The 15,851-nt window shown below is 44.5% G+C and overlaps 1 protein-coding gene and 1 non-coding gene across 4 annotated transcripts in view; one reads left to right on the top strand and one right to left on the bottom strand.

The window, feature by feature from the left end:
* Positions 1–31: 31 nt before the first annotated feature.
* LOC118937923 (small nucleolar RNA SNORA50) lies at positions 32–173 on the top strand. Its single transcript, XR_005035332.1, has one exon. It is a non-coding gene; the product is annotated as a small nucleolar RNA SNORA50 (small nucleolar RNA).
* A 632-nt stretch (positions 174–805) lies between these two features.
* Positions 806–15,851, bottom strand: part of LOC110539033 (testis-expressed protein 2) — a 46,116-nt gene continuing 31,070 nt past the window's right edge. For all 3 annotated transcript variants that reach the window (XM_090194008.1, XM_090194009.1, XM_090194007.1), the window contains exons 5-13: positions 15,224–15,578; positions 14,789–15,015; positions 12,849–13,004; positions 12,508–12,607; positions 8,207–8,327; positions 5,403–5,510; positions 4,700–4,909; positions 4,150–4,270; positions 806–3,218 (exon numbers count right to left, since the gene is read on the bottom strand). In XM_090194008.1, the coding sequence (XP_090050134.1) occupies positions 3,063–3,218; positions 4,150–4,270; positions 4,700–4,909; positions 5,403–5,510; positions 8,207–8,327; positions 12,508–12,607; positions 12,849–13,004; positions 14,789–15,015; positions 15,224–15,578 (1,554 nt within the window). In that variant the 3' untranslated portion in view covers positions 806–3,062. The remainder of the gene's footprint in view (positions 3,219–4,149; positions 4,271–4,699; positions 4,910–5,402; positions 5,511–8,206; positions 8,328–12,507; positions 12,608–12,848; positions 13,005–14,788; positions 15,016–15,223; positions 15,579–15,851) is intronic.

Genomic DNA, 15,851 nt, shown 5'->3' with positions numbered 1-15,851 from the left:
TGTTTTGTGTTTTCATTTATATCGTAACTGTATGCACTGTCTTTGAACCAGCAGAGCCCTCTCCATGGCTCTGTAGGCCAAGCTACAGCTGCAAGAACAAATCAAAGGCTTGTTATAACTGGGGTTACTTGGCATTTCATCCCAAGTTTCTCTTTTAAATGCAACTCACATCTACTCACTAATATTTGTTGTGTGTGTGTGTGTTCTGATCTTTAACCTGAATACTTGATGATTTTGAAGTACCATTCCCTAACTTTGGAGCTACAAGGAATAAACCAGTATTATATATTGTTATAGGCAGATTAAATCCTTTTTTTTTTTTTTTTTTGTTCTGCATATTTATTCAGTGACATGTTAACCTGTTGTGTGATCTGTACACATGGGCAAATGTCCCTATAACTCAAAAGCAGTCACTATGGCCCAAACAACCACTCATTAGTTTGAATGGGCCTAGGATGAGGTACTGTTGTCAAAGCACGATTAGTTACATGCAAGCAATGTTTTATTGATCAGAACTAGTGACATTGCTCAATGCAACTGAAATTCCAGATTAATTTTTCCTGTCACTGCAAATGTAATGATCGGTAGCGTATGAGGAAAGACTCTGACATGACCTCACACGCACACATGACTTGACTTAGCTGTAAACATTTGACTAGAATTTCTTGTTATTCAAGTGGCACTTCTGCCTCATACACAAACATTTGAACAAGGTTGTGGCAAACAACCCAAATGTCACAGGTGAAGTTATTCTTGGCAAATGTCATGAATCTGAAAGGTTTCAAAACCATCTACGCCAGTCTGCTTGATATTTGAAATGGTTTATTTTTCATATGTACATAGCATGAAGTCAGGTATTTCAAGACAGGAAATTGATAAAGAAAAGCAGTCATATTTACTGAATGGCTCATGTTTCCATTGGTTGAGCGGTATGGCTAACATAAGTTATGGCTGTTTGAATCACCAGCTGCAGGCATCTAACCATGTTCAGACTCTTGAGTGTGTGAAAGCTGTAACGTATCCTAGCTGGTGAACGTGGTCTAAGATAGTGGTGCTCAACCGCCGGGCCCTGGGATGTTGCTGATCAGTCCCTCCGATGGGTGTCTGACAATGAAGTAATGTAGCGCAGTGGTGCTCCAAAGAGGAAACGCATAGCTTTGGCAGTAACTAAGCATGCCTTGTCCGAACCAGAATGGACCACAGGGCAGGAGCCTATCTCCTGTTTCTGTATTGTGAGACTTGCTGTACAAGTTCACCCCCTGAATAAGACACCAGATTTGCCAGTTGCTGGTACAAAAAAGGTTGAGAAACAGTTTTAAAAAGAGGTGTGTGTGAAAGTGCTGCTTGGCCTATAAGATGAGACAAATGCATTTGACCTCTGCGTTTTAAAACAGTTGATAGAAAATGAACTCCGGAAAAATCTCCTACCACTGCCAAAGTAATGCCTAGATTCAATCAGATCAAGCATTTACCAGGGACAGACGACCTCCGCAAAGCTAATGTTTTGGAGGTGTAACTGTTGAAGCTGTGAAATCGGTGAGCAGCTGCTCTTGTGATCATTGTCACAAAGCCACACCGGCCCACACATTAGAAGTTCAGAATGAGAAAGTATAGTCTATATAGAAATAATGACACTCAAATTGAAAATCATTCAACAAAAAAAAGATCATTTCTATCAGCCTAATTAAGGTGTAGAAAACATCTCACATTCCAATGTTCGGACTTGTAAACGGGTCTGCATAGGATTTCTCTTAATGCGACTCAAAACACAATGGCAATGTCTGCTTTAGGTACAATTCCAGAAGCCGCTTGTGGATTTGATTGCTCTAATGCAGTTCCACCGGCAAAACAACCATTATGCAGATGTCACCTAAAGCGGATCTGATTGAATCGAGCCCTAAGTCAGCAGTCTATTAGGGTCCTTTATATTTGACCCAGTTAGGGAACTGCCTGCTTTACATGTACAGGTACATTCATTAGGCCTTCTGTCTACACTCTACACACCTCTTTTGACATCATAGCTGTAAGACTTGACAATGACAATACATAGATTTATGGTTGGTACTTGTACACCTCGTCAACAATGTGGTTTGACTTCAGAATGGCTGAGGCAATGGTGGACAGAAGACACTGAAGGCCCTATGCATTTGATGAAAACTCCCAAGCTATACAGTCAGTAACTACTATATATAGCCTTCATCTGTGACTTACTCGGGTGTCATACCCATGCCACAAGAGTGTGTGAGCACGCTGAGCTAAAGCATAGACATCTTGAGGATCCAACACACATTTTCAGGTCTCAGGCAAGGGTATTCATCCCAGGCTATTCAGTAACTACCACATGCAGTTTGAGTTGTTTTGGGGGTAGGATGGTATTGTTGATCGATGCACAGTGGCGTTGACCTGTTTGCATAAGGAATGTCACGCAATGGAAGGGGAGGGGGCGGAGAGAGGGATAGACATTGTCTCACTATGCCCATATGTGCATTAGATGATGAAGCATGTGACAAATCACACACACACACAGCCTTCTCTCTATGACCATCACCCATTCTTTTTTAATGGGTTTCGGGTCTGAAAGTCAATGGAAAAAGAAATGCAGGGCATATCATGGACTCCGATTAGTACACACACGTTTCATGTTCATCTCTGACGTTTGGTGTAGCTGCTGTATATCACAGGTAGTGTGGTTCTTCAGTTTACACTGCAAGGCAATTTGTCTGACCACACACACACTTACAATCCAAATGGTCTGTGTATCCAGGTGAATCCATGACCTGTCTGACTGACACCGTCCTCGGATTAATATTCCCTCAAACCAATGATGCAGTATTTCCCAGCCAAGTGAGAAGTAAGCAGGCTGTCTCTCTCCATCTCTCTGCCTTTCTTCACTTCCTGGTAGAGGATCCACAGTCTGGAGTGGCTGTGGGATTGGCCCACTGTCCTGAGGGGAGGACAGTAAGCCCCGCCCACTGCGACGCTGGCACCAGTGGTTACTGGGATGTCAGGTCGCCAGTGACTTATCCTTAGCAACACCCCAGAAACGGAGAGTCTTGTTGTCTTCACACGTCAAAGAGTTCAGGCTCCGAGAGGTCTGGGTCCCTCAAGGCATCGGTCGATGTTGTCACAGTAGCCAGGTTGGCGTTAGAACGGGTGTCCATGGCAGAGTGCATGATGGGTAGCCAGAGGTCGTCCATGTTTGGCATCACAAATACTTTCTGTGAGAACAAAGACGAGAACTTGAGTAACTAGGAGTAAAACAGAAAACACTTCAAGCTAAAGGTGTGCCACAAATATTTATTACATTTATGATACGCCTTTTGTCTGTGCATGTTTGACAAGAACACAAATATTAGTTTATCACTTGAATGCTGAACGAGGTGCTTTGGTCTAGCTGGTATCACAAAATAGCAATTTATAGTAGTTATACAGTATATGTTTCTGTGAAAACAACAAACAGGCCTCAACACCAGTTACAGCAGAAAGGCAGATTTTGGACAAAAACCCAGGAGACTGCAGTCAATCTTATTCTGTGTGATTGGATTTGGGGATTGTCTGGAGTCTGGTATTTTTGGGAAGCCATACATAGTCACTCACAGCTGATGTGTGCGTACTTCTGTGCCTGAGTGTGTGTGGTAAGGATAATAATAATGTAGCGAAGTCTCAAACAGGGATACATGTAGTTCTACTTCGTAGCCTGGCAGAATAACTGAGTTGTCAACAGGTGTGCCTCAGGGCAGAGTTCTAGGAGCAGCCTGATCATTATATGAAGACAGAGCCACAAGCATACTGTCTTTGAAGTACAGCTTGGTGGGCTGCTGTAAATACATCACACACCACTCTTCTGTTGTCCCAGTCCCATCATTGTCTAACACTGGGAAGACATTCACTTTGTTGACAAGGGAAGAGATGCAAAGCTAAGATAAATGGAAAGCTTTCGATACATATGGAACAAAATATACATTCATGTGATGATATGATTCATCAAATTGTTTTAACAAATAGTTAGGGGGACTATAGAGCCCAGAGATGTTCCCAGGCAGATCCCATGTTCAGGAAAAGCTCCTGGATTTCAGATCACACAATACAGTTATTACATAATCCAAGTAGAGAGCTGTTAATGCTCTACTCTCCCTGGTCTCAGCGTACCTGAAACTCCTGATCCAGTTTCTTCTCGATCCAGTCGGTGACGTGGGCCAGCGTGACCTCCCTCTCACCCAGCTTGGGCCGGGCTTTCAGCTCCAAGTGGGGGGGACTCCTGAAGCCATACCTGGACGGGGAAGGTTCCCTATGTTACACCCATTGGCTTACAGTATCCTAATATCCTGGGGAAGGTTTCTCTTACACCCGTTGAACTAGTAAGCTACTAGTCTAGTCTTCCTTTTTATAATGCTTTGACTCCTCTACTTCATATTACCAGCAGAGTACATGTGGGCTACTGTGTCAACAAGCCAGGCTCTTCTGTATCTCTATAGCTGAATAACATGCATATTCACACTGGATATTCAATATTCAGACCTTACCCCTGGAGCGGAATGTACCAAATTCTGTCTGCGGGGGTAGGTGCTAAGTATACTGTATGAGGGTGATGGGGCGTTCTATATCCTAATGGTGGGGGGAGGTGGTATGTAACTGTATGAAGGTATTGGGACGTACCATTATCTTGTCAGTGAGGGGAGGTGGGATGGATGGAACGTACCATATCCTGTCGGTGGGTGGGGGTGGTATGTTGACAGCCAGCATCCCGCGGCACTCCAGCACCTCCACGGTGAGAAGCAGTGGCGTGTTGGACACCTCCTCGATCTTCTTCTTGATAAACTCTGTCTCCGTGGCCTTCTGGAAGTACTTAGACTTGGCGATCTTGTCCACAAACCTCATGATCTTACTGGGCCGGTGGCCTCCGACGAAACTGTGAGGGAAGAGGAGTAGATGAAGTAATAGGAGGAAGAAGAAGGAGAGAGGACAAAGAGCAGAAAGAGGAGATGGAGAACGAGGGAGAGGAGGGGAAGTGAAGGAGGTGAAAGAGGTGTCGGAAAAGGAAGAGGAGGGAGTGAGTCAGCATCATCAGATATTCATTAGTCTCTCCCTTGACCCACTATACAGGGCAGTGAGTGGGTACATTCTGTCACTCTGGGCCGGAAAGCAGTTCCTGCCTGTATCTGTTTGTGGCACTTAGGACAATACCTTAAACCGGGCTGTAAAAAAAAGTATAACCAACAATTGCTGCACGATTATTAGCCTGCATAATTGACTGTGTTCTCTGTATCTTCTTCATTGTAATATTCTAACAGCTAAAATGAGCTGCAATTCACCAATTAGTGCTAGAAAGAGTCTCTGAAGTCTATAAAAACACACGAATGGAAACAGAGACAGACACGGCCTGATGCTAATGATGTTCTCACCCCTCCGCCCCCAGCATGTCCATGGGGATTTCTGGGGGATCCTCTTCGTCAGACGATCCAGCACTGGAGGACTCTTCGTCACTGTCTGCCAGGCAGTAGGCCCGAGGTCTGGGCCTTTACACACACAAAACATGAGAACAAAGGGGATGAGTATTAGTCAGCTTTAAGAAATGGAAGTGGAAAACAGATGAAAATTAGTATGAGCAATTGTCTGTTGTTATTGGGGAGCGGTGTTGGCAGCATTTGTGCCTAGGAAGCCCTCAGCAAATCCAGTCTGGACACAGCAGTTCGTTCCAACGGTCAAAGCTGACACTCCTTCAGTCCTGAACGGGGACTAACATTTACCCTAGACTAAAGCCTAAAGGACTCCCATGTGGTACAGCATGAGAAGTTATGTTTCTGCTCACAAGGCCATCCCCACTGTTTGCAGAGGGAGTTTCTTCCCTTTTCGTCAAACCAAGTACACTCCGAAGAGGATTTGCTGAGCAGCTCAAAGACTATCATCAAATCCCCATTTAACATTCCCAGAACCATTGATCCCTCAGAGGCCTCGGCTGGGAAATAGCCTGGTCAGTGGTCACCAACCGGTTGATCACGATCGACTGGTCGATCTCCAAGGCATTCCTAGTAGATCACCAAACATTTCTGTAAAAAAAACTATAATAAAGCCTTGTGTTCCTTTTTTTTCGTTTCACTGTTGGTGGTAGGTGCACTTGATTCAGCATCATTAGTTGCACCAGGAAGGCAGTGTTCCCATTCTTTTACAATTTCATGTGTCTGAAGGTAGAACTCAGACAACACAGCAGGCCCAAAGAGCAAATCAAGTGCACCTATAGGCCTACCACTGGCCAATCAGGTAGCTCAGATCACCGTGTGTGCACAGTTTCCTCGAGCCATAGAGGGTAAAAAGAAGCCTAGAATGCACAGTAAAGTTGATACTGTGAGATTTCAAAAAGTTTACGAATACAGCCAAGAGCTGCTGTTTTTGTGAGCAAGTTTATGTTTAAGTTGTCATTCAGCACCGTCAACACTTTAAGCAATAAAATGTGCGTTCTCCCTACTTCCACTAAAACTAGCACTGCAGCTGCATTGAAGGAGTAGTCGACAGCAGAGTGCTCAGATAAGCTTGCATTGCTATTACCAGTGTGATCATATACCTAAATGTTTTAAATATAATTTCTAAATGGTCTCAGAAGAACAACATTGGCAGGGCAATTTAAGCATAGCAAAATGCAATGATAATGTGTTGGGCCTATAGCCTACTGCACAAACCTCATTGTTACAGAACTGTTTTTAATGGGCTTATGTTTCAGTCATGTTTAAAACAAATCTGAGCTGTAGATATCGGCTTGCATTTTGACTCAGAAAGTAATCTCGACTCAGAAAAGGTTGGTGACCACTGCCATAGAAGATGGCAAGACAGCACAAACAGATCTGGTACCAGACTCATTCCTTGCCGGGGCTTTTAAAGGATCGACTGGCTTGCAGGGAAGCTGATTCCACGAGACAAAAGACGGTGAAATATGAAAAAAAAAAAAAAAAGGGATGATTTCAGTATACCAGGCAGAAAGAAATCTTTCCCAAACTCACCAGCAATAAGACACATCCACCGAGGTCAGAGGTAGAATCCAGAGAGAGAGGGAATAAAGGAATGAAAGAAGAAAGGAGAAAAACATATGCAAATGTGACAGTTAACAATGCCTCTCATTCAAACGCAGTGTTTTCAATCCTGCTCATGTGGTGCAGGTTTTTGGTCCAGCCCAGCACTAGCACACCTGTTCTTGAATCATGTGTGTTGATGTGGGCTGGAACAAAAGCCTGCAAATCCTATGAGCGTAGAACAACACTGAACAAACCCTATCAATTCAGCCATTAGCACATGCTCAAAGCCATGCATGCTGTTGATCCTAGATTTACAGCAAAAAAATGTTACTTCTCATTATCCCCTCCCAGCATCCACTAATTGACTAATAGCATTTTTGTTGGAAATCAAACAAAACACGTTGACAGTTCCAGATGAAGTCAGGCAGTGAATGGAGCCAATAAGTATTTAGAAAAGGTGTTGCTATGTCACTCTGTTCAGTATCATACATCCTGAATGCCACTAATTCCTCACATGTGATTGCCTACATAACCAAAGAGGTGCACATACTTTAAAGTACTATATAAGTAAGTACTTGATTTTAAGATTTATAATATCTCCCTGAGTGCTCTTTTTTAACCACATATGTAAATAGAACATTTTAAATACCACATATCTCTATGTCCTTCCCCCTCGCTCTCCCAGCCCCTCTCCCTCCTCCATACTCACCCCTCTCTCCCCTGCTCCTCCAGCCCCTCTCCCTCCTTCCTACTCACCCCTCTCTCCTCTGCTCCCCCAGTCTCTCCTCCATACTCACCCCTCTCTCCTCTGCTCCCCCAGTCCCTCCTCCATACTCACCCATCTTTCCCGTGCTGCCCCAGCCCCTCTCCCTTCTCCATACTCACCCATCTTTCCCGTGCTCCCCCAGTCCCTCTGCCTCCTCCATACTCACCCCTCTCTCCTCTGCTCCCCCAGTACCTCCTCCATACTCACCCATCTTTCCCGTGCTGCCCCAGCCCCTCTGCCTCCTCCATACTCACCCATCTTTCCCGTGCTGCCCCAGCCCCTCTCCCTCCTCCATACTCACCCATCTTTCCCGTGCTCCCCCAGTCCCTCTGCCTCCTCCATACTCACCCCTCTCTCCTCTGCTCCCCCAGTCCCTCCTCCATACTCACCCATCTTTCCCGTGCTGCCCCAGCCCCTCTCCCTCCTCCATACTCACCCCTCTTTCCCCTGCTCCCCCAGCCCCTCTCCTTCCTTCCCCAGACGGGCCAAGTTCATCTTGGTCTCCAGGGTCATGATGAAGGAACCAGTGTAGGATACCTCCAGATCAAACCACAGACCTAGAAAGTGTAGGGAGTGAGAGAGAGAAAGAGAGAGAGAGGGAAAGAGAGAAAGGGATAAAATCATTACTAACATACACATTGGACGGCAATAGTGGAATAATGAGGCAGAACTGTTTTCACACTTCCCTGCAATGACAACGTTCTCAACCGTTGAGGATGCAGCCAACAAACTACATAGCCATATCGGATTAGTTACTACAAAAGCACAAAAATGTATAGCTAATGCTGACGGTATATAAAAGCTCTTGGTCCTATGTGTAAGTGGATAAGTCACTCATCCACTGTGAGCCTGAGGCAAAGAGCAGTAAGAGCTCCCTTAGTTTTATCCCACCTGGACTACTGCCCAGTTATATGGTCAAGTAAAGCAAAGAAGAATATAGGCAAATTACAGTTGGCCCAGAATAGAGCAGCACGGCTGGCCCTTAAATGTAGACGGAGGGACAATATCAATAACCTGTATGTCAGTCTACATCCCTACTTTTCTTTGGGAGAGGTGTGTTGAATGCACCAAACTGTCTGTTCAAACGGCTAACACACAGCTCAGACACCCATGCATACCCCACAAGAAATGCCACCAGGGGTCTCTTCACAGTCCCCAAGTACAGAACAGACTCTGGGAAATGCACAGTACTACATAGAGCCATGACAACATGGAACTCTTCCACATCAAGTAACTCAATCGAGCTGTAAAATCAGATTGAAAAAAAAAACAGATAAAACAACAACTCACAGCACAACGTGGACTGTGAAGAGACACTTACGCACACACACACAATGCAATATTGTGGTATAGTGGTATAGTGTATTTTATATTGTAAATGTTGTATAATAGAGTAATAATGTATGATGTATTGTGTTATTGATGATGTAGGCTGTTGTTGTGTTTTGCTGTGATGTAATTGTTTTAACACTGTTTAGACCCCAGGAAGAGTAGCTGCTAATCTCTCTCTCACTCTGGTAACATGTTGTAACGTATACGAAGCTCCGTCGCTCTGTTTGCGTGGTTTGTAGCGGCCTTAAGCAGCATCACATCTGCCTTTGGGGCACTCTGGTCGCTAGCAGCCCCTGGTTGGAGCACATATGAACAACAACTTGAATACTAAGTTCTTATGTTACCCAGTGTTTGATGCAATTTCAAGATAATTCATTCAGCATTGTTTGCTTTGGCCCTGTGTTAGTACTATTGTAAAGCTCAGTTAAACATTGCATGTCTCTAAAGTACAAATGCTAAGGTTGTTTTTGTAGACTAACCAGAAGTTACCCGCCGGACTCCTAATTGCAGTGAAGCCACATGCTGTGTCTGACTGGTAGGGAGAGGAATGATCCTCTAGTAAACACACCAAAAGGTCAACACTAGGGCAGCCTCACTTCTGATTGGCTCAGAAGCTGGCTAACTCACCAGGCTTCTTCCTGGTTTTGGGTGGGAAAGGTCAGAACCCAGCAGCGTTTTTTGGTGTATACGTGTGTGTGTGTGTGTGTGTGTGTACACTAGTGAAATGAAGCTCTTCAGTCATATCACGTCTCTATACGGGGAAGAAATATCAACACGTTTACTCTTCATCTCTCTCCAGACTCTCTCTCCAAACACTCTCTATCCCACACAATGAAAGTGGGGAGGGATTTCTGTGACTAAATCTCTGGAAACTCTTCAGATGATAACGGTTATAAAGCCCTTAACTTATATCAGCTTCATCCTCCTCCTGGAATAGAGGAACACAGGGCTGCTGAGCAGTAATCCCCATAGGGCTCATTATGTGCAAGCATTTAGCTGATAATGCCTGGGGGGAAAGCCCATGGGAACTGTGTTGTGTAGGACAGTGTGCAATAAATCACTCTCTGGACTGAGGAGCTTATGGGAAAGGAGATACCTATATTCAGTTGTACAACTGAATGCATTCAACCGAAATGTGTCTTCCTCATTTAACACAACCCCTCTGAATCAGAGCGGTGTGGGGGTCTACCTTAATCGACATCATCGGCGCCCAGGGAGCAGTTGTTGTTGGCGGTTAACTGCCTTGCTCAGGGGCATTCAAACCAGCAAACTTTCGTTTACTGGCCCAATGCTCTTAACCACTAGGCTACCGGATGCTTCTACTGTAGCAAGACAGCAGAGCAGTGTTTCCAAACTCAGTCATGGGGACCCGAAGGGGTGCACGTTTTGGTTTTTGCCCTAACACTACACAGCTGATTCAAATAATCAACTCATCATCAAGCTTTGATGATTTGAAATCAGCTGTGTGGTGCTAGGCACCCCTTGTGGTCCCCAGGAATGAGTTTGGGTAACGCTGCAGTAGAGCCTTAGGAGTTTAACCCTTAACCTTGAATATGGAAAGCTTCCCAAATCCTTTAAAGGCCCAATGCAGCCTATTTTTAAATCTCAATATCAAATCATTTCTGGGTAAATATTAAGTACCTTACTGTGACTGTTTAGAATTAAAATGGTCCACAAAAAAGAAATCATTTTACCAGGACTGTCTGGGAGTGGTCTGAATGGGGAGGGAAAACTGAAAACTAGCTGGTATTGTCAGGGAGGTTTAGAACTCTTTGTTTTTGGTCTATTAAAACTTATGCCGCCTGTTGATTTCACCAGGTAAGCCAAAACTCCATTAAAGTGTTAGTTTCATCAGCTGTTGTACAATATGACACAAAACCAAGGAAACATTTTGACTTCACTGGGCCTTTATGGAGAAGTGGACCGTTAAAGCGAGACAGTGAGACATTAGCAATGAAATGTTTTTCAGGTAAAACATGGAAAACAGACTTAACCACACACTCCCAACTGTATCCCCTACATCAGAATATAGTTAAATGACTGGATCAATATTGTCACGTTCGTCATAACGAGGAGACCAAGGCGCAGCGTGATACGAATACATACTTCTTTTAATAAACGAAGAACACTTAAACTAACAAAATAACAACCCGACCATGACGCTATATAAACCGAGTGCTGACAGGAAACTACACATAGACAATAACCCACCAAAATCCCCAAGGAATATGGCTACTTCAATACGGTCCCCAATCAGAGACAACGATGAACAGCTGCCTCTGAGAACCAATCTAGACAACCATAGACATATAAAACACCTAGACTAGCCCCCTAGACATACAAAAACCCCTAGACATACAAAAACTAAACAAACCAACCATGTCACACCCTGACCTAACCAAAATAATAAAGAAAACAAAGATAACTAAGGTCAGGGTGTGACAAATATGACCTCCCACTCTCCTCACGAGCCTCACGAGGCTGTATTCACATTCTCAGTTGGAGTGCTGATCTAGTCTGGCCTTTTGGATCCTAATCAATAACATCTACAGTTTTGTGAAAAAGTATCTGCCCCCCTTTCTAACTTTCTCTACTTTTGCATATTTTTCATACTGAATGTTATCAGATCTTCAACCAAACCTGATATTAGATAAAGGGAACCTGAGTGAACAAATAACACAACAATAGACTTAATAGATTTATTTCATAAACAAAGTTATGCCACACCCAATGCCAAGACATAATGGGACACATCTCATCCAAAAAGTTGACTCAAGTTTGCCAAAAAGCACCTGGATGATCCTTTTTATTTTTTTATTTATTGTTTTTGTTTTAAGGACAGATGAGTCAAACGTATAACATGTTGGACGACATGGGTCCCATTATACCTGGCGAAAACCAAACACTGAATTCCACAGTAAGAACCTTATGCCAACGGTTGAGCATGGTGGTGGTACTGGGATGGTACCATGAATTCTGCTCTGTATCAGAGAATTCTACAGGAGAATGTTAGGCCATCCGTCTGTGAGCTGAAGCGCAGCTGGGTCATGCAGCAAGACAATGATCCAAAACACACAATCAAGTCTACATGAAAATGGCTAAAAAGCAACACATTTGAAGTTTTGGAATGGCCTAGTCAAAGTTCAGACCTAATCCCAATTGAGATGTGGCAGGACTTGAAACGAACAGTTCATGTTTGAAAACCCACAAATATCACCAAGATAAACCAGTTCTGCATGGAAGAGTGAGGCAAATGTTTAATTCCTCTGGTTAATAGAAGCAGGGGTATGGGGAGACTGAAACAAAAGGCAGAAGGGAGGGGGAAAGAGAGGAGATAGGAGGGAGAGGAGAAAAGATAGAGAGGGAGAAGAGAAAGCAGGGAGAGAGAGAGAGAGAGTGTCCTACCTTGGTGGTCCACAGAGGGCTTGGAGGCATGGAGGATCTTGGGAATGGAGAAGCCCATGTCCAGCGCTGTCAGAGCCAGCTCATTCATAAAGTATGGCAGCTGTAAAACACAGGACATTTACACCTCAGGACAGTCTCCTTTCTTACACATGTGTTTTCTCTGAGTTACATCTCATGTCCCTCTGGTGAGTTGAGAAGTAAGTGAGGGGAAGACGAGAGGAGAAGACGCTTGTAATTAAAAAAGGACTATCGACAAAGATCTCTCTGGGACAAAGACAGATAAGAAGAATATACACGCTGACTGTATGTGGAGGCAGAGGAGACAGGATGCCAGTACTCACCCTGATCTTACTGAGCTTCATCTGGATCTTTTTGGAGACCATGTCAGCCCAGTACTTCTCCCCCAGGAAGTCCCAGAACACCCGGCCTATCAAGGCGTTCACCCACGCCTCTGGCACCGCCCCTCGCCCCGGCCGCTCGCACGGGCTGCTGGGTAACTGACAGGAACAACGTGGGAGTAACAGGTAGTGAGACAAAGGTAGTAAACATACATATTCTATATCCAACTGATTTTAGAGGTCAGGTCCAGGGTATATACAATTATATGTGAAACGAATAGAGAATACTTGCTCATTGCTTAAAGTTTGAATGTATACTGAACAAAAATATAAATGCAACATGTAAAGTGTTGGTCCTATGTTTCATGAGCTGAAATTTTCCATATGCACAGAAAGATTGTTTCTCTCAAATGTTGTGCACAAATTTGTTTACATCTTTGTTAGTGAGTATTTCTCCTTTGCCAAGATAAACAGCATGATCATTACACAGGTGCACCTTGTAATGGGGACAATAAAAGGCAGCTCTAAATTGTGCAGTTTTGTCACACAACACAATGCCACAGATGTCTCAAGTTTTCAGGGAGCGTGGAATTGGCATGCTGACTGCAGGAATGTCCACCAGAGCTGTTGCCAGAGAATTGAATGTTAATTTCTTTACCAACGTCGTTTTAGAGAATTTGGCAGTATGTCCAACCAGCCTCACAACCGCAGCTGATGAAACTGTGGGTTTGCACAACCAAAGAATTTCTGCACCAACTGTCAGAAAGCGTCTCTGGGAAGCTCATCTGCGTGCTAGTCATCCTCACCAGGGTCTTGACCTGACTGCCGTCTGACTACATCACCGACTTCAGTGGGCAAATGCTCACATTCGATGGTCACTGGCACATTGGAGAAGTGTGCTCTTCACAGATATATCTTGGTATCAACTGTACCGGGCAGATGTCAGACAGTGTATGGCGTCATGTGGGCAAGCGGTACCCCATGGTGGCGGTGGGGTTATGGTATGGCAGACATAAGCCACGGACAACAAACACAATTTAATTTTATTGATGGCAATTTGAATGAACAGAGATAATGTGATGAAATCCTGAGGCCTATTGTCGTGCCATTCATCCACCTCCATCACCTCATGTTTCAGCATGATAATGCACTGCCCCATGTCACAATGATCTGTACACAATTCCTTGAAGCTGAAAATGTTCCAGTTCTTCCATGGTCTGCATACTCATTTCACCCATTGAGCATGTTTGGGATGCTCTGGATCGACGTGCATGATAGTGTGTTCCAGTTCCCGCCAAATATCCAACAACTTCACTATTGTGCGCTAATGTGACTAGAATGACGCTGTAAGTAACATCCAACTTTCCAGGACATAGACATGTCTTATATGTGCAGAAAGCTTAAATTCTTGTTAATCTAACTGCACTGTCCAATTTACAGTAACAAAATACCATGCTACTGTTTGAGGAGAGTGCACAACAACAAAAAACTATCACGGCACTTGGTTTGATAGATTCACCTCTGAAGGTAAATAATGTACTTACATTCAGTAATCTTGCTCTGATTTGTCATCCTGAGGGTCCCAGAGATAAAATGTAGCATAGTTTTGTTAAATAAAATCCATTTTTTATTCAAATGTAGGAACTGGGTTCTAAGGTTTGAACCCCTGCTGTTCTGTATTCCCAGTCATGTGAAATCCATAGATTAGGATCTAATGAATTTATTTCAATTGACTAATTTCCTTATTTGAGCTGTAACTCTTTGAAATTGTTGCATGTTCCTTAGTATAGTTGTTTATTGTTCAGTATAGTTACATGCTATTACATGGCCACACTATCTACATGTCTACATGGCTATCTGATCAGCCTGTGTCAACATGATCCCCTCCACAGAATTACATATAGAATGAATAAGATCTCTGTGGTCTCCCCCATCAACCCTACCTTCTTGGTGGCTCCAGGGCTGCCCTCTGGGCTGTGGGAGGGGCTGCTGGCCGGGGGGCTGTCCAGCGGGGGCAGGGGGGTGACGTACTTGGCCATGTAGACGTTGTAGTCCAGCAGCATCTTCTGCCTGACCCCTCCGGCCAGGGAAGGGTCCTTCTGACTGGGCTCATCCATCAGGCTGCCACGGCTGCTACTCCTGCTCTCTGCCTCCAATCTGTGAGGCCAGTCTGTTAGGCAACGACAACCACACCTGGGTTCAAATTCTATTGGAAATCATTTCACATACGTTAATGTCTAGCTAACGTCTCCCTGTCTGTAATCCTCTTAGAATTAGGGTTAGGGTTAAGGTTAGGGAGAATAGGATTTTGAATGGGAATCAATTGTTGGTCCCCAAAAAGTACAGCTGTCTGTGTGTTCATCTGAATGTTCCCTCACCGCCCACTGGATGCTCACTGGACGTTTTATTAGCCTCAGACTTAAGTCTGGATGCCACCAAAATCCTTCTGAACCATTCTTCTTTCTCCCGACCTGTCCTCCCAAACAGGAACAGGGTCAGATCCCGCTCCCCTGGGGGTTTCCTAGGCTCCTCTCCACCCCCAGCTCCACCTGGACCCTCCAGCTTCTCCCCCTTCCCCCCCACCCCGGCCGGTTTCTCTTCCCCAGGTTCAGGCCTCTCTCCCTGGGCCTGGACCTTGGACATGAAGTCGTCCTGCTTGGCCAGCTCGATACAGATGGGGTACTTCTTGTTCCACACGCGCTTCCTGGCCAGGCTCTGGGGCACCAGGTGGATCTGGGGACACATTTGGATGTTACACGCTACATGAACCTCATGGGGGTGTTCTAAAAATATTAGGCTGATATTAGGCTGATATTAGGCTGATATTAGGCTGATCTTAGGCTGATATTAGGCTGATATTAGGCTGATATTAGGCTGATGATATAAACGTCGAGCCCATTCAAGAGATTAGGGGACAGGACCCGGAAGTATGACGTAGGACGACGTCCCTTGCACATTGCATTTCCCTTTCCCTTCCTCTCTCTGTCTTAGACATACACAAACAAA

This window comes from Oncorhynchus mykiss, chromosome 12 (genome assembly GCF_057628025.1).
Source record: "Oncorhynchus mykiss isolate SJ-2025 chromosome 12, ASM5762802v1, whole genome shotgun sequence".
Lineage (NCBI taxonomy): Eukaryota > Metazoa > Chordata > Actinopteri > Salmoniformes > Salmonidae > Oncorhynchus > Oncorhynchus mykiss.
This window is presented reverse-complemented; position numbering and strand designations above follow the sequence as displayed.